Raw genomic sequence first — 24,750 nt, forward strand, 5'->3', positions numbered from 1 at the left:
TTCCGGGCGCACGCCGCCTAAAGCGAACGCTCGGGCAAAGGGGGTAACGGTTAGTAGGATGGGGCTAATTACACGGGGCGGATGTAATCGAAAATTAAGGCGAGTCTCCGTATCCTCCGAAAGCTCCGGCCGGTTACGGGAGCGTTTCGCAACGCGCGGCGAGCGGGAACGTACCGAGAGCATCTATTAGAAACGCGTTAACAAATGCCGGGATTAGTCTCGCGTCTACCCCCTCGAGCGAAGGACGAGGATGTTGCTCTCCTTTCCCTCTCTTTATCTATTCTCTCCCTTTATCCCTCTCACTTCTCCTCGGTTCTTCGTGGCTCTCCGCACGCTCTCCACGAGGCCGAATAAGCCGCGATATTCGTCTTGGGACCGCGCGTAACGCGGCGAGGATTTGCCGCCCCAAGGAGGCCTCCGCGTCTTCAAAGATGGCCTAGCGCCGCAAGAGGGTAGATCTAAACGCTAGTTCTCAAGGTCGATCCGAATCATGAATAATAACGCGATACGAAACGCGTCTTTGAGACGACGCGAGAGATTCATGTTTTCATAATCGCAAGATTCAGTGATTTTTTCCAATTATTTTTGGAAACGAATGTACCCTGCGTACCATTGAATAGTTTCATGATTAAAAGTTAAAATTCAATAAATTTACTCGCTTGATTGTAGGTATACAATCCCAGGAAATGAGATTAATCATCGACAGGTTGGTGCGCATTATAGTAGAACGTAATTCAAGCCGAGTAAATGACGGGCGTCTAAGAAAGTGAAATCGAAGTAAGACGCGAAGACAAAAGAAGGAGGTCCGAAAGCAACGAGCAGAGGTGCAAAAAGGAGGAAAAGATCAAGCGGTGTCAAGACCCCCTCGGATTTCCACGGCTTCGCTGTCTCTTCCAATCCTCTTAAAGTCGTATTCTTTTGGCCTCGCCGGTCGGAGATCGTGTGAGAAACTCAAAACAGATAAATCCAATTTTCGAAGGAGATGTCGATTTGTGCGAAAGCAAAGAATACAAAGCTGAAATCAAAGCGTGGAACTCGAGATTGTAATTTTTGGTATCGAAGTAGGAGTTTCTCTTTCTCGTCGAACTATCGTGCTACCTCTCTTCTATTTACCATCTCGTCCGGTACGACTTGTCCCCGGCTCGTAAACCACGCGGAGGAAGTTAATGAAAATGTTTCCCGCTGCGAGAAAGCGCAGCTTCCGGAATATCATCGCTCGCGCTCGAGAGCGACCGCTCGCGGTCTCTCGTCGCCTCTAACACGACGAGAGATAAGCCGGGAAAAGGAAGGGAGAAGACTCACCTCGCGAGGGCTTCCATGTTGGTCATATTCGGGTTGACCTTGAGACCCTGCTCGGCGCGAGCCTGTGCCTGCGCCTGCAGGTGATGCGGCAGACTGGCCGGTGACAGGATGGCGGTGTGTCCTGCACCTGGATGCCCGCCGAGCTGCATGAACTGCATGTGGCTCAGGTGCGTGGGTGGGTGATTGTATCCATTCGCCAGAAGCGGTGACTTCTCCATCCTTGGTACGTCTGCAAGCAGAGAATAAGCGCGCGTTTAAGATCATACTGTTATCATATGCCATTGCATGAGTAACGCACGTGAAACGTGACGTATTATAATCATATACCCTCCCTCTCTCCCTCCGGGCTGACACGAAGAAACTGCGTAAATTCAATTATCGATCATCCTCCGCCTTTCGTGGTTGTGGCAATGGCCGGGAGGAAACAGGAAGAAGACGCGTGAGACGCGAGAGAGAGAGAGAGAGAGAGAGAGAGAGAGAGAGAGAGAACCAAGAACTGGCTGGGGAAGAGGGAGGAGAGCGGCTGTGTATCCGGATTTCACCGGAATCGGGTGAGACGTGTAGCTCCTGGCGAGGCAAGGATAAAGAGCGCTTTTGCGGACTTGATGGATCGCCGTGCCGCTTAACCAAATATCAATCACAACAGGCGGCGGCGCGTAGCCTCTGCATATAATCTGCGCGTTGATTTGCGCGTCCGCCGTTAGACCCGTATGTTTGCGCGACGCCTTAGCTAGCCACCGTGATGGATACGCTCGCGAATCCGTAGGGCTCCGAGTAGACCGCCGACCTGGGGTTTCATCGCCTAACTGTATCGATGCCTCCCTCCCCCCCCTCTCTCTCTCTCTCTCTCTCTCATTTCCTCTCCCTCTCGCCGTATCGGACTTATTTCCCATATATTCGATATCGAACGTGGCAGCGCCTGTATTCTTCGTGGTTCGCCGCCTTCCCGAATCCTCGATTTTTCAAGACGAGCGCGACCGATTCTTTCTCTTTCTCTCTCGTTAGTCGACGAACACGGCGCTATAATGTATGCGCGGTCACGTTTTTTGATCGATGCCACGTACCTTCGGCGCGCGTCTCCGGCCGAGGGGAAAACTCGCGAGAAGAACGACACGACATCTCGCGCGCCACATCTCGCTATTTGTTATGCCGACACGCGGTGCCGACGTCGATACGTTTCCTCGCCGAATGTGTTTCGGCATCTACATATCGGGCCTTATGCACTCGAATGACGCAGATTCACTTTAACATCTATAACAATCGCGTTAATGCCCGTGGCATTCCCCGTGTGAGCGAGTGCACACATTTAAAACATGTCGAGGTCGTGCCTTTCCGCTCAGGCGAGGATGAAATCTAGAATTTTTTCTTAAGTGGCCTCGGATAAACTCGACGGTCTCGGAGAGCTTGCGGCATTCTCTATCGCAATTTATTATGTCTTTCTCAGAATCGTCATTCGCGCGGACCTGTGAAATATTGGATAAACTATACTGTTGTCATTGCCAACCTGGCCGGCGCGCACTTTTGGGGCTCGGATCGTGGAGCGAGAGAGAAGGAGGACGAAAAAAGAGAGAAGCGAATAGGGGTATGGAATGAGTGGTGCCTATTCATTACAAATTATCTAAATGGCAGTGATTTCGGCGGACCGGCTGGCCGTTTGACGAGTAAGTGGCGGGTTCGCCGGTCCCAGTGACTGTCATTCCGTACCAGCCCTGAGCCAATTGACGATCGACGGGCGGCGGTCGACCGAATTGTTCGACAACCACTGCGAGACCCGGCCCATGACCGGCCCTAAAATTGGACTTATTACAACTTATAGAGCGCGATTTGAACGCTCCGCTCAATAACATACATTATCCCCAATCCATATGATTTAATGAAATCCCTCTAAACTCGCCACTTAGCTTTAGTACCTTCTCGCGCAGCGCCTCTTTTTGTATATGTGCCCTCGCGCAAACTGATACGTATACCGCGCGCGAAGGGAGGAAGGGCGAGACTGAAAAAACGGACGCGAAAGCGAGAGAGACGGGCGAGGAGAACACGTCCGGGGCACGTTCCGATCATTGTGGATACCTAAAACGCACGTTTCGCGATTTTATAGCCTGGACAATACGTGTTTACCAACCACCAATGCACGCAGCATCGGCATTCGGCGATCGATGAAGATGTTTCGAGGTCCTTGACGCGCGACGCTACGCATTCCCGTTTCCTCTTTGGAGAGAAATGAGAAAAGACAATGCGCGCACGTTCTTGTCCATTTGAAACGCATCCCTTCGCGTTTTATCTTTTTCCCTCGTAATAAGCGAATATCCTCTCGCGAAGGAATGGACATGCTACGCGCGATTATACCCATGATCGGCATCGCGTCACATTTGAAGAACGGACATCGGACTTTGAGAAGACATCGGGCAAAGGTCCGAAAGAAGGGGACCGCTTCGGGCGACTCAATCACCCTCCGGTCGATGGTCGCTGGGACCCTAAAGCCAAATGCGAAAGACGATAAAACACAATTTGAGCTAAAGACTGCACTCCTATAACCTCGCATGCCCCCGCGCAGACGATGAGCACTCCCCGCCACCTCCCCGGCCCTTTCCCTCCCGAAGCTGATGAGGTGACAACCCATAATTATACAGACCGCTTTCTGTCTGGGACTGACTGCGGTGGCATGCAGAGGAGAGGCCTCCATCATCCTCCTCCGTCCTCCTTCGCCTTCGCCTCCGTCTCGCCTCTCATCTCTTACCTCCCACCCCTATTTCCTTTTCTTCGTTCCTCTCCCTCCTCATCCGCGTCTCCTCCTTTCGCCGTTCTTCTCCATGTTCTCCTTCTTTTTCTGTTTCTTATTCTCGAGTTGGTCCAGGAGGTTCCGGGCCTCAACTGCCCTGACGCTTAATAGTGATACGTACGTTTTCTTCACGTGAGGAAGAGTCGAAGGTGGAGCGAGTCGAAGCGAAATGACGGAGGGGGAGGAGGCAGACTGACCGGAGTAGTCGCTTCCACCCGTGCCACGCCGTCCCGTGCCCGTAGGAGAAGAATAACTTCTGCTACTTCTTTCCTGGTGTTAATTACAAAACGCGAGAATAAATTGCCGGACTAAATGAGTGCCCGGTATCTCTCGTCGGTCTTGTCACGTCTCTTCTTCGTCCTACGATTCGCCGCCATGACAGTCGGATGAACGAAGCCTGAACCACACATGTATGCAATTCCAACGAACGGAATTTATAAAGTATCAAAAAATTAATTCCTTCTTGCAACAACAATTGCTACGGCAGTATTATATAAAATTGTATCACATAAAAAAATCTAGTGTTCGAAGATCGATATTAATATTAATTCGCAATTTATTATTCAACGGGATATAAATGTATCGAATAGAAACTGAATTTGCATAACATTTTGCTGTAACAATAGAAACGTTTCAGAATCGTCAGTTTCGTATTTGATCTCCGAAAATATTCTCCCCCGAGGCTTGCGCGTCGCGGGATTTCGACTGCTCGTCGCTGCGGTTCTTTTCGTCTTCCAAGTGAAGGACCGCGTGCTTCTTTCGCTCGGCCAACTACCGGCGAACGGAGGGCCATGTGAAATTATTTGGAAAATATGCCCTTTGTGGCTGCCCTCTTCTCTCCGTCCTCAATGCACCCGCGGTCTCGCGACGCCATTGTTCTTATCAAGCGACGAAGAAGTCCACGCTCATCCCGCTTCATCGTAAGCGTGCTTACATACTTATACGGACGTGTTTGTGCTCAGGCACGTATACATTTACCCTTGACACCGACTCCCTCGAAACCCTTGGATTTAACCCTCGAACCTCCCCATCGACCCTCCGGCTACAACCGATGACATCGCGACTCCTCGAGTACTGACGCTGCTCTCTTCCGCATTCACTTCGAGTTTCAATCGTCGAATCGTCGCAAACCTTGACTTTCGATTTCTCGCCGTGCTGAGAGAACATGTAAATGATCGTAGCGCTTAGTCTATCTAAGCGCAAGAATCTGCCGATCGAAGATAAAACAAAGTGTAACGGGGAGACCCCGGCGCGATTGCTGTGGCATACATATGCAGCAGAATAAACCAATATTGTTTCTCAGGCGTGTGTAAGTACATAAACATAAGACGGGAAACACAGTTTCGCGCAGGAGGAATCCGGTTTTTCAAGTAATCGAAAGCCAGCCAGTCAGCCAGCCAGCCAACCAACTAACCAACCAACCAATCAACCAGCCAGCCAGCCAGCCAGCCAGTCAGCCAACCAGTCAACTAGTCAGCCAGCCAGCCAGCCAGTCAGCCAGTCAGTCAGCCAGCCAGCCAGTCAGCCAGCCAGCCAGCCAGCCAGCCAGCCAGCCAGCCAGCCAGCCAGCCAGCCAGCCAGCCCGCCAGCCAGCCAGCCAGCCAGCCAGCCAGCCAGCCAGCCAGCCAGCCAGCCAGCCAGCCAGCTAGCTAGCTAGCCAGCCAGCCAGCCAGCCAGCCAGCCAGCCAGCCAGCCAGCCAGCCAGCCAGCCCGCCAGCCAGCCAGCCAGCCAGCCAGCCAGCCAGCCAGCCAACCAGCCAGCCAGCTAGCCAGCCAGCCAGCCAGCCAGCCAGCCAGCCAGCCAGCCAGCCAACCAGCCAGCCAGCCAGTCAGTCAGCCAGTTAGCCAGACGAGCAACTCAGGCCAGCAACCAGGCAAGCGGACAATCATCGAGGTAGCTCCAAACGTCCGTCGACTCTGGAAAGAACAGAGGAAAGACTGAATACCACGGATACCCACACCTCCTTGCTCCTCCTCCTCCTCGTTGTATTCCTCTTTCCTTGTTTTTCTTCTCCACCATCCTACTTAAGCGATCGATCGGATGGCACGGGATGTATTAAGACGCATAGGTATCCCCCGACTGATGAGTAGACAGACCTGCATCTTATTGTTTAATAGATTTAATTATAACTTGAGTAATTTACAGATAATATCTGTAATAATTTTTATAGCGAGTAAATAATATGAATTTTTTTTCAACGCATGCGTTTATAACGTAGAGTCATACTCGTTCAAAAGACAATTCATTCTTCTCAGCGTTTCCCGCTGTCTCTCACACGCCTTCGTCGCCGCCGTGGAGAAACGACGCGAGGGTATTGAGACATAGGCCAGGCATCTTACAGTCGATAAATAGAAGCTACGAGAGGGTTACGAGGCGAAGCAGAGGCGAAAGAAGCAACCAATCCTGTTCACGGTGCACCAGTAACGGCAATAATGTACGAGAGTAACGGCAGGACTTTCCTTTTCGAGACTACTCCAAATCCTCTCGCGCCGCATCCTCGGACGCGAAATTCTTCTTCTTCCTCTCCGACCTCCCTCTCTCTTCCGTCTTCTCGTCCACACCGTCAGAATTACTTCTGCTTCTTTCCACTACTCTCGCACACGGCAGTCCAGTATTTGTTCTTCCAGCGTCTCTTCTCCGCCACGAGAGAGAATCATCCAAGGGCAGTAAACCCTTTGATATATAGTCGAAGGTTTTTAGAGTTCTGTCAGCCACGCCCACAATCAGCCTTAGTATTATTTACACTCCTCGTGCTTCGTAGACGATCGTCTCTCTCTCTCTCGTAAGTCTCGTCCTTCTCTTTCTCCTTTTCCATACGCCTCTCCCTCCTCTTCTCTCTCTTTTTCCACCTTTTCGTCCTCCTTCTCTCCTTTCTCATCGTCCAAGTCAAAGCTAACGTCATCTCTACCCTTCCTTCCCTTCCTCTTCGTCTTGATCATCGGCCTTTCGTCCGGTAAACTTTTTAACGGTTTCCTCGACGTATCCTGTCGCTTTGTCTTCGGGCGCTCTGCATAATATAACAGTGCCAACCCGGAGGGCCGTTGGGGATCTTGAATCTTCTTTTGTTCCTATATCCTATCTACTCTCCCTTGCCCTTTCCCTTTTCTCCGCGATCTCCTTTTGACTCGTCCATCTTCTCCTCCGGGAGGGAGGCCGAGCCCTCCGACGAGCGTACTCCGAATTTATAAAATTAGGTACGATCGCGGCTACGTCTTTCTCGCGAAATTATCTATCCTCGACGACCTCTTACGCTCCTCTTTCCCGATCGTACCCGCGGGGCCAAATTTCGGGTTTCGCTGCGCGTCTAAAAGCGCGTCTCGCGAAAAGAAAGAAAGAAAGAAAGAAGAGCTCGTCGTCCAACCGAATATAAATCGACGCATATTTTATTCGACGTGAGATTCACCGGCTCGAAGAGACCCGGCTGAAATTTTAGCGGATTCGATTATCGACGCCGTCCGAGTGTCGATTGATTTCGTCCGGTTGTCGACATTCACCACCGTCGTTCCCCATCGTCGAGCACTCGAAACACGATCGCGTTCGTTCGCACGCGAGGCACAATCGTCTCGATCGATTCCGTTTCTTTCCGAGAGAGAGAGAGAGAGAGAGAGAGAGAGAGAGAGAGAGAGAAAACGGACAGAGGCCCCGACGAAAGGCGCGCGCGTCGGGCGACAGAGATAAACGGGCGAAACATTACGTTTCGAAATCACTCTGGCCGTCACGAAAAATCGTATCCGGGCCTAATCTCCAAGGTAAATCTCTCCCGCGGGCTAATCAAAACCGAGGATCAAACCCGGGGCCCGTGTTCCCGAACCATCTGCCCCTGCTGCCCGCCGGCCAGCGTTGCAATAGTCCGGCCTGGCTGTCCGTGTGGCGAACGTTCGGTCGGTCCCACCGGGGTCGATACTTTTCACGTGATCTCGCAACATCGCTTAATCCACTGCATAAACATTGTATTGTATTTCGCGCAGGGGATGCTCCCATTATATCATATTTTGTTATTAATATTTTCTGACTGGATGGACTCAGAAGCTGGTACGGGCCACTTTTGTGCATCGACGAGCGTAAAGAAAGGGAGAGAGAGAGAGAGCAGGACGGAGAAGATGACGGAGCGGGAGAGACGGAGAGCGAACGATACCGGTTTTCTCTCGATCGTACGATATACCCGCCAGGTATTTTCATTATTCGCGATCTAGTCCAGAAAACATCGTCGAATTCACGTACAAATCAATCAATCATATTTGTAATCCTTAATTGTACGTTTACTTAGTAATAAATCTACATTTATTAGTCTCTTTGTTATGTAACATGATTTTTTTAACTTAATTAAATCAGCGATATGTATGTGTGGGTATGATATGATCTTATAGTAGTAGTTTGACAAAACAGCTGTCATGGAAATCAATGAAAAATCCAGGACGATCGATGACATCGTAGATACTACGGAGCGACGTTACAAAATTGCATATACATGGTCGCAGTAAAGTCGCAAACGTTTCGTGAAGTTTTTATGGTGGTCAGGTTTATGTCCTTTGACATGCGCCACGTGAGTCCAATTGTAGGGCGTTTTAAAGCCCGCGTGTCGCCGCTCTGCCCGCGTGCGTATTCATCCGCGCGAATTACCATTCCGCGGACGACGTTGTTTATCATTTTATGCGATTATTAAAGCAAAGATTAAGCCGCGCCGTTAAAACGGCGCAACGTGCGCGAACGATACGCGGGGGACGGATCGTAGCGAGCCACGCCGGAATCTCGACGCATGTGCTCCTCGTAAGGAACGCTGTAAAATTTGACATTTCCAGGTAGGACAGGCCACGGCTAATTTGCGATGACGGTTGTTTTCACGCGCGTAGCACCGGTTGCGCCGCACAAACGAGCCCATCATTTTTTGATCGCCCTCGAAAGACATTCGCCCCCGCTGTCAGACCGACCTTTTACGGTCGGGAAACAGCGGCCGGTGTCGGTTTCCATTCGGCCGCTCCGTTATTTTTCTGTTAGTCCTCCCACACCCCCGGTGGTTGCCACGGCCCCCGCTTTTTTATTTCCCGCATCGCCCGCGTTTGTTGGTCACGAGGACCGCGCGTACGAATTACACAGAAATATTCGCGCGCGGACAAAGCCGGCTCGTTGATTCGTAAGTTAATTGAGCGGCGCAGCACACTCGTCGGGCCACTAACGAGTAAATTGTTGACTACCACCATCGCCACCATCGCCGCCACCATCACCATCACCACCACCGCCACCACCACCACCACCACCACCACCACCACCATCACCACCATCACCACCACCACCACCACCACCACCACCACCACCACCACCACCATCACCATCGCCGCCACCACCCACCATCATCGCCATCGCCATTGCGCCACCGGGCCGGCGCGAAGCCGTGCGCGCGGAGGGACGGAAATTGTACAGATTTTTGAGCCAATTAGTCGCGGTTTTAATCGCAGGAAATTGCCGTCACTTTGCCCAAAAAGCGTTTCACTTTCGCCGATCTCCTCTCTCGATGTCGGACTCTGCGGTTTCGAGCACACAACGCGCGATCGATGTAACGTATCTCGCCGTCCCGTACACGAAGCGCATTAAATACATATAGCATTTTAAAAATGTGCTATACGTCAAAGTGAAAAAAAAAAAAAAAAAATAATAATTCCTTCCAATCTTTTCACGAAAGACAGAATTTTCTAAAATGCGAAAACCAGAGATTTCTTAGCGCTCGATAAATAATGCGCGGCGACGAGCGACTTAAGATCCGCAAGAAATACACTGTAATGATTTTCGAACAGCCGGCAGCCACCGGAGTCCGAGGCACATCTCCCGAGGATCCTAGACTCACGGCGGATGGGCGGATCCGTCGGGAGCGTCGTAAATGTGCCCGCGGGACTTTTCATGGAATAAAAAGGACGACAGCGCGGAGAGCGCGAGGACCGTCGTAATTAAGTCGTACTAAAATTCCGTCGTGCCTCGCGAGGGCTTTGAGAGGCGGCACGGATTTTATGGCCGCGGCCCTCTGGCACACGGCCGGCACCACCATCGTGGTTTCATGGTGTGCGTTACGCGCGACGCGTGTACGTGCACACGTGTGCGCACTCGTGTCCGCCGACTGCTCCTTTATTTTCTCGCGCGGCACCGACAGGTCGTGCGAAACGTTCCCGCGAACGCGTCCCCCGCGACGAGACCGGCGTGTTTCTACGACGTGCCGCGATACGCCGTTCCCGCCAACTTCAGCCACATATTCTCGGCGCCGTGAAGGAAAGCGGGACATAATCAGAGATGAGACTCGAGCGAGAACGTTCCCCTTCGCATTCACGCAAACGTATCCCTGCGACACGTGATCGCGGGAAGCACGGATATAAAAGTGTATATCAATAATTTATTATAACATTTATTAATAACATTTTTTTTCTCCTTTCATCTTTCATATACTATAAAATCTCGTAGTCTCTCTCTCTCTCTCTCTCTCTTTTTATTTCCGTCGCGTGCGCATGACCACGACCACTTGACTTTTTTGCCCTCTCTCGTTGATGTCTTCATTTGCGGCGCCGGTCATACGCGGGCTCTTTCTCCCGCGATGCAAAAACCGATGAAACGCGAAAATTCTCGACGCGATTGATTTACGGTCACGCGGCGCGCGGTAAAGACGGACTGCAAAAATGAAGGAGGCTTTCATCATACGCCGGTGCTTTTGTTACATCGATTAACGCGGCGCCTTCTTACGTTTCCCTTCGCAGCCCCTGTCGAGATGTGGGCAGCTTTTTCGTCGCATTGTGCGCGGCCACTCGTCCGCTTGTTTCCTCTCGTAAAAAACAATCAAGCGCAGCCACATCGCTCTGGTCGCCAAAAAAAAAAAAGTATAGTAAACCTTGATTGTAACTGATGAGGGGTAGAAAATCGACCGAAACGTTTCTGGCTCGATGTAAAGGCAAAAAATGATAGAATCAGCGTCGAGATTATTTCTCGAAACTCTCCTTTATTTTTTTTTCTTCCGCTCTCATTTTTGAGTTGACTATAAAAATCTTGAGCACGCGCTCGCAATAATTTATTAACGAGCCAATTTCAATAAATCACTTCACTCGAGTACGAAACGTGATCATAGTCTACATGGATAATGGTACCGTTGATGTGTTCACCATAGTGATTATTTCACATCTCGACGGCGCGAATATAATTGCGGACCGCGGAATGAAAATTCCAGAGTATTTCAATGGCTCTCGAATTCCGATATGTGTTCCCGTAAAATGTGGATAACCGACAAAAAATGTCAACGCAAAATACGCACACTCGTGTCTCGCAATTGTCGTTTCTCTAATTCGTTAATTATCTTGCGCGGCTATTTGGTTGGAATCATCGACCGCAACTTTGTGGGCTTCGATGATTAGAAGGACTGAATATAGTCTTACACAAACACACGGAATACGTTCGATAATGGCCATAAATTTGTAATAAGTTACTTAACACTTTTACATAAATTTGTAATGAATTATTTCCGATATTTAATGCTTCGATCGTCGCGTCTATATCTAAGGCGATTTCAGTTCTTCTTTTCTGGCATGTAAAACACACTCCGCGTTCGTAAATATTACATTAAAGATGGACTTAATTTAAGAATTAGCACAAAACTACAACTTCATATAAAAAAAACGGTCGGTTTTAATTACATAATCACGACTATTTTAAACATTAACTCGTAATTACTAAGCAAATTAGCAATAACGCCAGTTATTAAGTCCTCCACCAACCATTGATAATATCTAATTATGAATATACAAGTAACGCCGTCATCAAAAGAGAGATACCCGTTCATAGTAATCTATTCTCCCTATCAAACCATCAACAAAACATAACTGCTCATTAAGTACTCATGCGCGCCGGCAGCAATTAAAATCTTGTAGATGCGCGACTCCCGGAAATGCGTAAGGCAACTTCTACGAGCATGCCGGATCGCATCTTCGAGCTAACAGTAGAAGTAGATGCACGTGTCCTTGGACGTTTCCTCGGGGTTTACGAGCCTCTAGAAAACATTCGTTTCGCCGACGTTCCAATTCGAAGTATCATCTAATTGGCCGTTTCGAGAAGCGCGTATTTCGGCTTCATCGGGAGCGAGCTGCACCTTGACCGCCGGTGAACGACTTTTACGCCGCTGTTTTTGAGCAATGAAAATTGTCGCGGGCGCGACAACGCGCGGCAACGTTTGGGATGGTCGACGCATGATATTGAAGCGATGTCGGGCCACTATTAGCCAGGTTTTATTGGTACACGGGCCAGCCGTGTGCCGGCTGACCTACGACCGCCAACAGTTAATCAATGCTTTTATGAGCATTCGCTTGGCAGTACACCATCGTTTCAAGCCGCGGCTCGTTCGGCCGAACCCCCACCCCTCCCCCCATCCACCCGACCGACCAACCAACCACCACCCATCCAGCCACCCAACGAGGGCGACACGCTTCCCATCCTCCCTTCTCCCTCTCTCCCACCCTCTTTTCCGCACGTGTATGCATGTCGCATGCTCTTCGAGAGCAGCTACCCGAAATTTGCGCATACCACCACCGAGACGTCTCTATCCGTTAAACGACCGAACGATTACGCCCGTCGTCGTAATGCATTAGTTATAACGGGCGAGCGTCGCCGATGAATCGAGTTCATTGTTCGACCGCGCGCGGACACTGCGCGCGAACGCGTTACATCTAGATGTTTCGAACGAAGAAAAGAACGGAAATTTATTGACATTAAATTCGGTCGTATTCGAGCCGATGCTCGTTACACATTCGCCCAAACGCCCAGACCGACCGGATAATTGACTTAGTTCGCGCGCTAATAAACAATTCGATATGCATTAGATCACGTAATATAAATTACGCCGGGTCAATTTGATTAATGATACCTCCGCGATCGATGCGTCGAACGATTAGAATCCCCCGTTTAGCTATTTCAATTTCTGCAAATTGACAGACGACTCGCGTCGTCTTACAATCCGATCGACAATATGGACGTAAACTCGGTAAAACTCGCGATTCGACTCGTCACGATGCTCACGCGGTTAAACGCAGAATCTTTTCCTTCGTTCTCTATTTCCGGTCTATCGGGAAATTTTTTCTCTCGTTTTAATTTTATGGAGACAATGTAAATGCGTATCGAGCGACGATACACACTCTCACACGAGCCGGATCCATTGTGCGTCGCGCTTCCAAAACGCGTGTTTCGCGCCCGCTATCGCGATCGGATCTCGCTTGTTTATTAATTGCGTTATGGAAAGCGTCACGCGCGTTTCACCGGCCGAGATCGCGAAAAGAGAAAAAAAGAATTCCGAATGTCCACGTGACACATACCCCCCCCCCCCACCCTCTCACCCGCATCCCTTATTTCTCAGACGCGTTTTTCGTCCCCTCAGGAACGGCGTTCATAATGTACCGATCGTATGTATTTTGGGCGAGCAGATCGAGCGCAATATCTGGATACGGTCGCGACGAGAGGCGAGAGCAGGGGGGGAGGAGGAGGCCGGCTCCAATCGTAAAACAATTATACAATTACCGCGCGGCCGTAATTAATTGCCGGCCGTTTCAACGTTTACCCCGACGAACGCGCGAGAGAACGAGCGCGGCTGGCTGCAGGCGCGGACCCGCGCGAACGCGCCGCGGCATTAATTCATTAACGTTGCACCGTGAAACGTATTTGCCCGTAAAATTGATCGGCCGGCGTGTTCGCGATTATTTGCTTAAACAATTTCCGAACGTCGATCGACGCCGCCGCCGTATGACGTGATTTAACGATTTCCTTCTCTCGGCGTTGACGGCAATAACGTCCCCGTTTCTCTCTCTGTCTCTCTCTCTCTCTCTCTCTCTCTCTCTCTCTCTCTCCCTCTCTTTCTCTCTCTGTGTCCCCCGATGATAATATAATATCTGCGAAATAAGCGCATCCCAACGGACACCCTTCAAAGCGCTATCGAAGAGCACAAAGAGTCCGCGCAAATAAACCAATGAATATTGTATGCGCGTTTATCGATCTTCCGGATGTTCACAGCGAGCGATGAATATCGCGCAAGGATAAACGAAATCGTGCGAGATTATAACATTATTAATCGCGTTCCGTTATTAATAATACTAAATATTAATAATTTATGAAATATCCGATTGTTAATGATTGATTGGATATGGCGATGGCCATACAGCGCGTGGCGAATGTGTAAAGCCATAAACGACGCGGCGCCGCCACACGGCCGGGGATAAATCGAGACCGGCGGAATCGGGGAACCACTTCCTGGATCGGAATCCAGGCGTGGGGAATGCGAAGACAGCGCGAGTGCCATTTGCGTACGTAAAGGGATCGTACGATATCCCGAGCATCGGCGACCGCCACCGCAGGCCGCAACACGACGATGCAGTCGCAGTTAATTTGCTCACTCCAAGTGTGTTTGATTCCCCTAATTAATTGATCGGTAGGGTCACCGTATGCCAGAGCGTATATACGGATGGCAGTAATCAAGCGCGTGGCCCTCGCTACGTACGTCTATTTGCACGTACGTGCTCTATTTGGCATAACCACACGCTCAACCGTTTTGTGTTGTGTGTTATGCGTCTAGATCCATCCGCCAGAAATCTCCATCGGAAATCGAGAACTTTCAGATTTACCATTTTTTTTTATCATTCGAAAAGTACATTAAATTAAAGCGATGATATAATGATCTTACTATCACTCTTCCGATAATAAACATTCCCGAGTTTAAGGGGTTGATTGAAAGGTAACTTTATGCAAATTGTTTTAACATAAAATAAAATGCTGGGTACTCACCGAGGTGTCCGTTCTCGTAATAATCGCCGTTGTCCATTCTGTGCTTCTTCAGGGAATGTTGCGGATGATGGCCGGCCGCCGCGGCTAGGTGGCTGGCCGCGAGGCTCAGCCCAACGGAAGCTCGCTTTGGGGGTCTTCCTGGCCTGGAGCTGTACAGTGAGAGAGAGTTACTGTGGTTAGAGACACCTGTCATCGAGGTAATGTCTTACCCCGATCGTCGTGGTCGCGATATTCATCGCGACCGATTATCTGCTGAAAGGATTAAGGAGAGGAAATATCAGCCCTCGCGCGAAACCAAGGAAGTGAAGTTTCTCGATTCATTAGTGCGATCGAGATCGTCCCGGCCGATTGGGTATTGCGAGAAATGGGAAATATCGCAACTGCGAATTATCAATGATTATGAAGCGAGCCGCGAGCTGCGAACCGACTGAAAACTGCCACGCGGCACGGCACGTATGTAGAAACGACCGTTTTTAACGACCGCTCGCTGATCTTTCCTCTGTGAATACATCTTATTTGCAATACTTCCAGTGGATCTTGAGTCCTGATTTCAAGATTACCCGAGAGAGGAGAGGCATCCCAGAGAAGAAGCCGCGCCGCGCGAACCATTAAAAACACACCCGGCTCATTGGCCGAGAAATCAATTTGAAAACCATGGCTAATCTACGTAGATCATGCGAACGTTTCGAGAGCGGACTCTTACGTGACTAAGGGAAAATGAAAATCATCCGCATCAAAATAACACACGCGGCTCTCGCTCTATACACATTGTTGACTAACAAATGTGCGGTGTCAGATTTTGCGCAATATCTTTTAAAGCACACAAGATAAAATTATACATGTAATTGAATACTTACAGCAAATGCAAATGGAATTACTTGAAAATCCTTCTTTAAGATAGATACGTGGCGAAATAATTACATTTAATTGCTGATACAACTGATAGAAGAAACAATTAAATTATAAGAGATTACACATACAATTTTCATTATATCCACAATATTTATTTATAAATATTGCTCTGTGTCTTCATGAAAGATCCCGCGAACCTACTCCTCTAGAGATTCGTGCTTTAGGATCAAGTCCTGTCTCGAGTGGCCGGCGTTTTTCTTTTGATGAGCATCACTGGCACCTTTCGAGCTTTGTCGGCGGCGAAGCAGACGAGGAAGATCTCCGTTGAAACAATCTGTACGATAGTGACGATGATACTGGTGCGCCCGGGAGGGAGGTTCATTTTTCATAGGCGGCAGGCGCCAGAGAGGCGCTCACGCACACGCACACGCGCACGCATACGTGCACGTGCATGCATTCACGCCAACACTACGCGACAACACTACACACAAAATGTACACTCATGATATATACATACAGAGCCCGCCTTTTGCTTTAACGAGGGAATATCCGGGACTTGTTACCTTTCTTTACTGTCGACATAGCACCTAACTGTCCGCGGATATTCCCAAACTATTTAATCACAATACATATCCGCATAAACGAACGACTTTCGTCTTCGAACACCTTCAACCGAATCAGCACGCCGAAGATAATCGTGGCGCGTTTCCAGAGAGACTCGGGATCGTTTTCTTAATTACGTACTGCCTTCGCACGACCGTATATTATTCGCGGGGTAGAATCGTTAGGGGAATAACGAGACGACGGCTGAGCACCACTAACCGGTAAGCGAGCAATCTCATAGTAGTCAAGACAGATTTGTAAATCTAATTTTTCATCCCGTCTTTCTGCCTTGCCTTCTCACTTTGCCTCTTCGTTGCCCAGAATCTTCCTCATCTCCTCATCGGTATCTCACTCCCACCTCTTCGCGTTTTCGGCCTTCCTCCTCCTCTTCTTTCGCCCCCCCCCTCCTCTCTCTCTCTCTCTCTCTCTCTCCCCCTCTTTCTCTCTTTCTCTCTCTACGACGTTCTTTTTCGCCTTGCTACTTGTCTCTCGCCCTATCCCTTTTTCACTGCCGCCTCTCACGCACGCGGGATCCCCAGACGATTCTCAGACGGCCGGTTTATACGGCGTTGATCTCTTAAACCGCTTAGCTTCAGGTTACACCGAAAACACGAGCGCACTTTCTGAGCGCTTAAACCTCGCATAATGCGCATTTGTTTGCGTGCCGCGCGATCAGCGAAATAAGACGAGGCGCCGATCGGCGCGAGGAGTACGAGTTGAGATCTTTTTCTTTGACGATCCGAGATCTAACGTGAGCTGAAACCGTGGATGAAACGATATATTTATCCAATCCAAGGACCGCGACGCATTCACAAAAAGGAAAAGAAACAATTTACTCTTTCCGTTGATAAAGATTGAAAGATATGATTCGAACACACTCCCTTCCGCATGCAATATATTCCATCTGTATCTCCAAACGAGTTTTCTCCCGCTAGCGAGTAAGATATTTACGTAATATCTCCTGCATTATGCGGCGAAACAATGGCGGGGCAACGACAAGAAGGGCGTGGACCAGACTGTTGGCCAAGGGATCAAGAGATCGCTAATAATGTTGCAACAACGGCCGCGCTACCGTTCGTTCAATTTTCAAACCGTGGAAAATGATCCGTCTTACTGGGGCGAATGGAAATCAAATCGGTAGATTACGTTATGTCGATTATAACTATTTCGATAAAGAACACTAATTTTCATTACGAGAATAATATATACGATTATAATCAGAAGGAGATTGACGTTTTGTGAGAAAAAAAATTTTCGAAAGACTTCTCTCCGAGAGATGTGCGCGAGCAGCTTGCTCGAGCAGCTCGTCCTTGTATCCCCCGGATCGTAAGTAATTATTAACAAAGTAGTTTAAATTCAATGCTGTTGCCAGAAGGTTCCAGATAATTATACGGGCCGTCTTCCTTCCCGGGACGTTGTCCTCGAGAGATGTCTCCGCGAAGACGATCGTGGAAGTATTTACGAGTGCCGGCGTATCTCGTGCAAATTATGTACACACGAGTAGGCCGCAATTAGAGCGGCGTAATCGTAATGAACGATCGGAGATCGAAGACTTCGCGGCTTCCCGAGCCGACCGTCCGTCCGATCGTCTGTCCGTCTGTCCGTCCGTCCGACTCTTGTGTCGCGTGATTTATACACGGCACCGAAAATAATACGGACGTCCGCCGTGCCCGGTTTGTAAGCGAGTGTAGTCGCATCATGTAGTCGTGTTCCCGAGTGGCCGAAACGGTTAGACGGCTGGAAATTATCGCCCAAACGATCGTTTTGTACGTTATTCGCGGCGCGGTACGATCGATCGATTAGATCCGGCCGCGCACACTTCTGTATTGTATTTGGCCGGGTTCTCATTCGGGAATTGCGTGTGGGCATTAAGAGTTGCCGATGATCGAGCCAGGTGCTATGCCCCGATCCCGATCGTTCCCCGCCCTAATGATCGTTGCACCTCCGGTGGAGGAGAGCGGATCGCTGCCTGCCCCCCCCCCCTCCCCTTACCCTTACCCCTCGCGGGAAGAGGACAGACGGATCTTTGAGTAAAGGAAGAAAGGATTGCGGCAGAAATGCGATCGCGAGGGAAAGAAAGAAAGGGCAACACGAAACGCGCGAAAGAGAAGTGGAAAGAGGGAAAGAGAGGGAGGGGAAAAAAGTAGGAGGGAGAAAGAGAGGAAGAGAGACCTATCGCGCGGCGCGACTCGCGGGGAATTACATGGCTTTCGTAAGCGATGGGGCGTTTAACAATCTATCGACTTCGAAAAGTCTTTAGTTCGTTCCAACCGTTCGCTCCGCCATGCGTATCCGGCGTAGTCATACCGCGTGTGTTGTAAAGCGGCAAAAAACTCGACGGCAACAAAACGGCAAGCGAGCCCGATCGAATTGAATCGATCGAATCGAATTCGACGATTCGAATTTTGCTGGAAAGGTGTCGGGCGTCCGATCCAGCATCGAGTGAGCGGGAGGGCGGAGCGGAGAGCGGGGAGCGGGGAGCAGGGGGCGGCGTGGCGAGACGCAGGTGGAATTCGCCCGCGCGTCTTAATACATACCGAGCGAACGGAATTCGCGAAATCGAGCGGAAAAAAATGATGCGATCGCCCGGCACGGTGGAACGGGAATCGAGCATGTATTTAACCGTATGTGGAAGTGGTACTCGCTTAGATTGCCGATCCGATATTAGCCTTAAGTAGATGAGCGCGTTGTGATTTATAGCGCGGATACCTTAATTGTCTTAATTATGCGGCAGCCGCTTCCGTGGAAAGCGCGGGCACCGCTTCGCGCGCAATCGACCTCGATGTAATTTAACGTGAGCGTTTTCTCGCGATTCCCGCGGCACACCTGACAGCTCCTGCGCCCATTACGATAAACTCTTACGATAAATCCCCCCCAACCATAATTCCCCATTAAAATCGATGCGCGAGAGGTCCCTTCCATTGTGCGTGTGTCGCCGAAAACTTCCTTCACTTCGGAACACAAATCGGAACGGATATGAATATCGTTTCTCCCATAAATCGCGCGCGATTACGGCTATTAATTTATATCGCGTATTCGCGTATCCGCGATGCCTGGAAACAAGGCAGCGTGCATACGCAATTAGAAAACAGCGTGCATTCTTCATCCGCGAAATAATTTGGCACACGACAAATTGGATGGCGGCGTTTGAACGGCGGCGTTAATTACTTTTCTCGAATCGCGTTACCATTGACGTTGCTGAATTGGGTTCGGCTATTTTTTTTTTTTTCCTCCGTATATTTTCGCTAAGCTCGCTCGTTATTGGCAAAACAGTGATTACGTTGCAACTCGTGTAAACATTTGCCACTCGTGTTTTGCGTTTCAGGGCGATGGATGGAAATTGACGGTGGCAAAGAGAGCGTGCTAGAACGGAAGAAGACAAGAAGATGCGGGCGGCTGGATGCGTGGTGTTGTCATGCGAGCGACATCGCGTGCGTGTACCATCCTGACCCTATCCTACGTGTACACCACATTTAATCGATACACATCGTACAGAATTCCTTCCTGTCAATGTGTCTTGTCAACGGGAAGTTGCCTGTGTCAAGATAGGAGATCTCTCCCGGAGGAGAAAGAAAGATTTACATTTCAGCGAAATATTTCAGGAATAATATCGCGATGTGAAATAGTTGAAAAATCAACAACATAGTACAACATATTAAAATTTAACACGCTTATCGCGATAGCGATTAATAATACTGCTATTTAATAAGCATATCTCCCGGTGTAACGAGCCCCGATGGCGAATGCGATGGCATTTTGATGGATTCAACGCAGTCACGGCTGCCTGGCGCTCACTAGAAAAGAGTTCAGACGAGTAAAACGAGACGAGAGAGAGAGAGAGAGAGAACGAACGAACGAACGAACGAACGGGCAGACGAGTAAGAGCGCGCGAGCGGGCGAGCGAGCGATCGTAAATTGTCAATTTCGAAGTCAATTTGGCCAGGCTTACCAATCGGCTGCCGGTTAATTTCAAGGTGAATTGTGTCCAATATGGGTATATTATTAATGGCCCGCCGAGGGATAGGGTGCACTTCGGGCCGACCGAGGGTTGCAGCCCCGTTCTCGCGCATTGCCCAAATCTATCGCTCGGGGGCTGCCGGTATGCTCTCGCATTCGGTATTCCGGATTAAATGCTCTCTGATGTTGCTGCAACGGCGGCGGTTGCACCGCCGTCTCTCATATACGTCTAACGTTCACGCGTGTGTGGGATGTTTCGAGGACGACGATATCGTCCGTCGCGCGGAAACTGCGGGAACAAAACAGCCACTTCTACGCTAATCACATATACCTTTTTTCCAGGATATTTATTTATGGACACATTACGGAACAGTCAAGTGCTCGTGATTATCCTCGCCTTCGCAGATTTTTTTTTTTTTTTTTTTTTTTTTTTTTTTTTTTAGATTTTTTATGACACTCGGAACGCCTCCTAGAAAAGCTCGAATAGAGGCTCTCTTTCTTTCTCTCTCTCCGTCAGGATTTCTGGACAGCGGCACGCGATTTTTATGGATCTACGCTAACTGTCTAACTGTGTCTCCTCGCTGCCGCGGTTTCCTGTTTCCAGCTACCGTAGTGCAAATATCGTGTCTTGTCTCTCGCGAGACTGGCTACAAAGCTACAAAGAGGCCACTATACCGAGGTCAAACACGACGCTATCTTTGAATTACGGCGCCATTGCCTTATCGCATCCTGCCGCTACCGTCTTGCGCCGTCCAAATATTCCGAGGCGTCCTGAAAACAAGGGCCATCCGCGTTGGGTTATGGGAAAATAACCCAAGTAGGAAATACTCGAGAATTCGAGAGAGCTCGCCGAGTCTCTTACTTTGTTAAATCCTCTCTCTCTCTCTCTCTCTCTCTCTCTCTCTCTCTCTGTCTCTCCGTCTCTCTGAACGTGCGACCGTTCGTAGCGGAAGCAGGATCGATGAGACGAGGAGTTCGAAATAGAGGATCGATGAGAGTCGCTTGCTCCTTTACTCCTTGCCACGTGACCTTACGTCTCACAAAAGTGCCGATTCAGTCATGGCTCATAGAGTTCCACCCCGATTTTTCCGTATACTGTTCCCCGTATTTGATCTATATTGCGGCGTCAGGTTTCGTGTGACCTTACATCTGGTTCGAAGCGATACAGTCATCGGACATTAAGAGCGTTTACATTCGACTGGTAACCGAGTATCGGTGCTTGTCGACGGCGTATTATTAGGGGAAGCTACATAATTGGCTTTTATATCTGGTAATTTTTAAGAATGATAGACATAAATTTTCACGATGACACGTCGGCTTGAGAATAATGAAGCATTGAAATCTGTAGCAAATGAAAAAAAAATGCAACGTAAAGAATTGTCTGACTAATTCGAAGCAGTTTTGCGAGTTTTAAATATTCGTGCGCTCCAATTTTGCAAAAAATGCAAAAATCCCGATTTCCTTGGAATGATCATAATTTTGAAAACCACTGTTACCAATATTATACGGCACGGCCATTCCCGAATTATTGTCTTTCGCGCGCTCTTCGATTCTCTTCCGCGTGTCCCTGCTTCTTCGTTTTCCAGCCTGCCGATTCCCCATGAGTTTTCTCTCTCTCTCTCACTCTCTCTCTCTCTTTCTCTTATCCTCTTGCGCTCTGTCTTTTTTTCGGAACTTGCGAGAGCGCCGACGAAAGCGTCCCCTCGTAAAGCCTCGTCGCGCGCAATTCCCGTCATAACAACGACTTCAATTTTCGTCAAAAGTCTTTCGCCGTTATCGTCGCCGTCGTCCTCCCTTTTACCCCTCCGCCGACACCTCTCACGGTCTGGTCCTTCGATTTGCCGCTTTATAAACTCGGTCGCTACGCCGAACGAAAATCGGCAGCCGCCGGGCGTCGTACCGCGCGCGATATTTTCCAAATTATAAATTTTTACGAGTCCCGCGCGTAATGCTCGCCCTTCGATTTCGCGCGCCTATCTCTCCGTTTCCGCCGACGGGTTCTTCCCTTTCGCTCGCCTCCGCCCCCTCGCGCGACACCGTTAGTCAGATTGGATTTGTCCGATTTTGTGCATCGAGCGGGAAATGGGCAAAACAGGGCGAACGAGCGCGACTATGACAGGGCCGGGCACTGTTTCTCTACGCGTTCTTACATGTCGCACGATTAAACGACATATCGATATATTATATCCGGCATTACGTCACGTTCGTGATTTCCAGTTTCAGTTTAATAAACGACTTACCGTTTGATTATAAAAAATCGATTGATTATAGACGTGGCAGAACAATATTAAGGCAAACCCGTTCGCCAGTCGATTTGCCGTTACGATTGCGGTCGGATAACGTAATGAAATATACCGCTATCAATCCTTCGCGCTTGCCAATTACCGTGCGCGAATTAGCATTCAAATCCAAGAGTTTCCCAGTAAAACAGAAAGACAAGTGGAAATAGAGAGGCGTGCGCGTATGATATGGCTCGCGAATGATTTTATGCATCCTTACGCCGTTACGCGAAAGCGGAGTAACGAAGGAAGCTCCCCTCGGCGTTACGTCGAATATAGAAAGAGAGAGAAGGAGCACTTTCTAATAACCACAATGTAACGCTGGGGTGCGTTACACAAAAGAAATCTTTTTCTCTCTGGCGGGGCTCGGGACTTATCTTAGTAATATTGGATTAAAACTTATGCCTCTCTCGGTCGCAATATGTTATTTTTATTGCTCGTAGCTTTGCATAATATTCGCTGGGGTGCGCGTCTTTTCCTTCTCTCTCTCTCTCTCTCTCTCTCTCTTGTTTCCTCTTATCGTCTTTCGGGCTCTAATTTTAATTTTTATGTCGTGCCGCGTTGGGGAACATTATGATTTCGACGTGGCCTACTTATTTGTGTTTTAAGATCTCGCTGATGCTTGTATTTTTGGAAAAGAGATAATGTCTATGTTTTCTTGTACCGTACGGACTAAAATGTTATTTTATCAATAAATAAACTGCATACGAAATTATTTAAAAATTGTATCACGTGAATTATCATGATAACTTTTTCTGTTCTTTCCTCTGAGTGTTTTATATCGAGATTAAAGAAATATATTTGCTCAGCGGGATTTAATCAACGATATATATAAAAAAAATTATAGGAGACCATGAACACATGTGGAACCACATGGGTGTCGACGTCAGCGTTAACGACAAATATGATTACACATCTACCTTCAGGCATGATCGATGAATCAATTTCAATTTCAGAGCCCCTCGCAAAGGTGTAAAATATATTTATTACTGACCGACAGACTCTCGTATCAGATATAACATTTTTCTTCGTAGAACACGCGATGATCATTTCCGGAAACGACGAACGAACAACGGTTCCTCGTGCGAACCTAAAAATATAATTCGTATCTGTAACAGCAGGATGCAGAGATCTTGCCATCTCGAAACATGACGCGTTTTTCGGAGCCAGAATTTATTCTGGCATTACTTCTAATTCGAATTACTTCTTCGTTGATCGAAATATCTCTCCTTTAATACCAGCGCGAAGAGTGGTTCTCTTCCTCCCTCAGAACGATTTCGGTGGCAAATCCACTCGGCGCGATCCATGAGACGACGACTACGACGACGACGACGACGACGACGATTACGACGACTACGACGTTATTCCTTCACGCACACGACACGTACTCGGCATAATACCCGATAATACCTGTATTTGCACGTGGCGGGCGCGACCTTACCCATGCGACGTGCGTTACAGCCGCGTAATCCCGGCAATCTCGAGGACGTAGCCCAGTCTTCGACGGGAGTAATCCTGCCAATTTGGGCCGCGGATTATCCTCGAAGGAGAGGGCAACGACGCGGTCGCGTTCGCGTTGCGGAAACTTTGATTCGGTTTCGGCACAATAACAATCGAAATCTCCGCGCGTCGAAATCTAAGACGCGCCGAAATTTAATTCCGCTTAGTCCGACCGACGTGCGAGAACGCGTTAGTAAAGCAACTTCAAACAATCTGCGATAAAAATTCCACTTGAACGATCGACGATGATATGTCGGCGGATCGAAAGTCTGATCTTGTTGTTAAGTCCCTCGCGAATGCGAAGAATCGCGACTAGCTCAGCGCGACGGAGAGACGGGTGCGGGGAGCAGGGCAGACAGGGGGTGAAGGTGTAAGTGCCAGAGAGGACGGTGCTTACCTCGAATAAAATATATCGGCTCGTAAAGCGACTGCGGTGGTCAGCTTTTTGTCGGACGATGGGCGCCCGGGTGTGAGTGGGGTGAGGGATTGTGCGGGGGTGAGTGACTTTTGTGTGTGTGTGTGTGTGTGTGTGTGTGTGTGTTAACATAGAGTGAAAGGGAAAGGTGGCTACGGTTTTTCTTTTTCTCTCTCCCGGTGGGACCCCCGGCCCCAGTGTCTCTCATTTCAATATTTTCACGATAAATCCACGATAAATCCGCGGCTCGGGCTTTTTTTACGAGTCGCGGCGG

At 49.1% G+C, this 24,750-nt stretch overlaps 1 protein-coding gene across 4 annotated transcripts in view; it reads right to left on the reverse strand.

The window, feature by feature from the left end:
- The window catches only part of dac (dachshund family transcription factor), a 186,063-nt gene that overhangs the window by 95,905 nt on the left and 65,408 nt on the right, over positions 1-24,750 (reverse strand). For 3 of the 4 annotated variants that reach the window (XM_011649960.2, XM_011649959.2, XM_011649957.2), the window contains exons 2-3: positions 14,871-15,019; positions 1,303-1,531 (exon numbers count right to left, since the gene is read on the reverse strand). In XM_011649960.2, coding sequence (XP_011648262.2) covers positions 1,303-1,531; positions 14,871-15,019 — 378 coding nt within the window. The remainder of the gene's footprint in view (positions 1-1,302; positions 1,532-14,870; positions 15,020-24,750) is intronic. The other variant, XM_011649958.2, reaches the window with a different exon arrangement.

This window comes from Pogonomyrmex barbatus, unplaced genomic scaffold (genome assembly GCF_055798465.1).
Source record: "Pogonomyrmex barbatus isolate J1 unplaced genomic scaffold, ASM5579846v1 scaffold1, whole genome shotgun sequence".
NCBI classification, from domain to species: Eukaryota; Metazoa; Arthropoda; class Insecta; order Hymenoptera; family Formicidae; genus Pogonomyrmex; species Pogonomyrmex barbatus.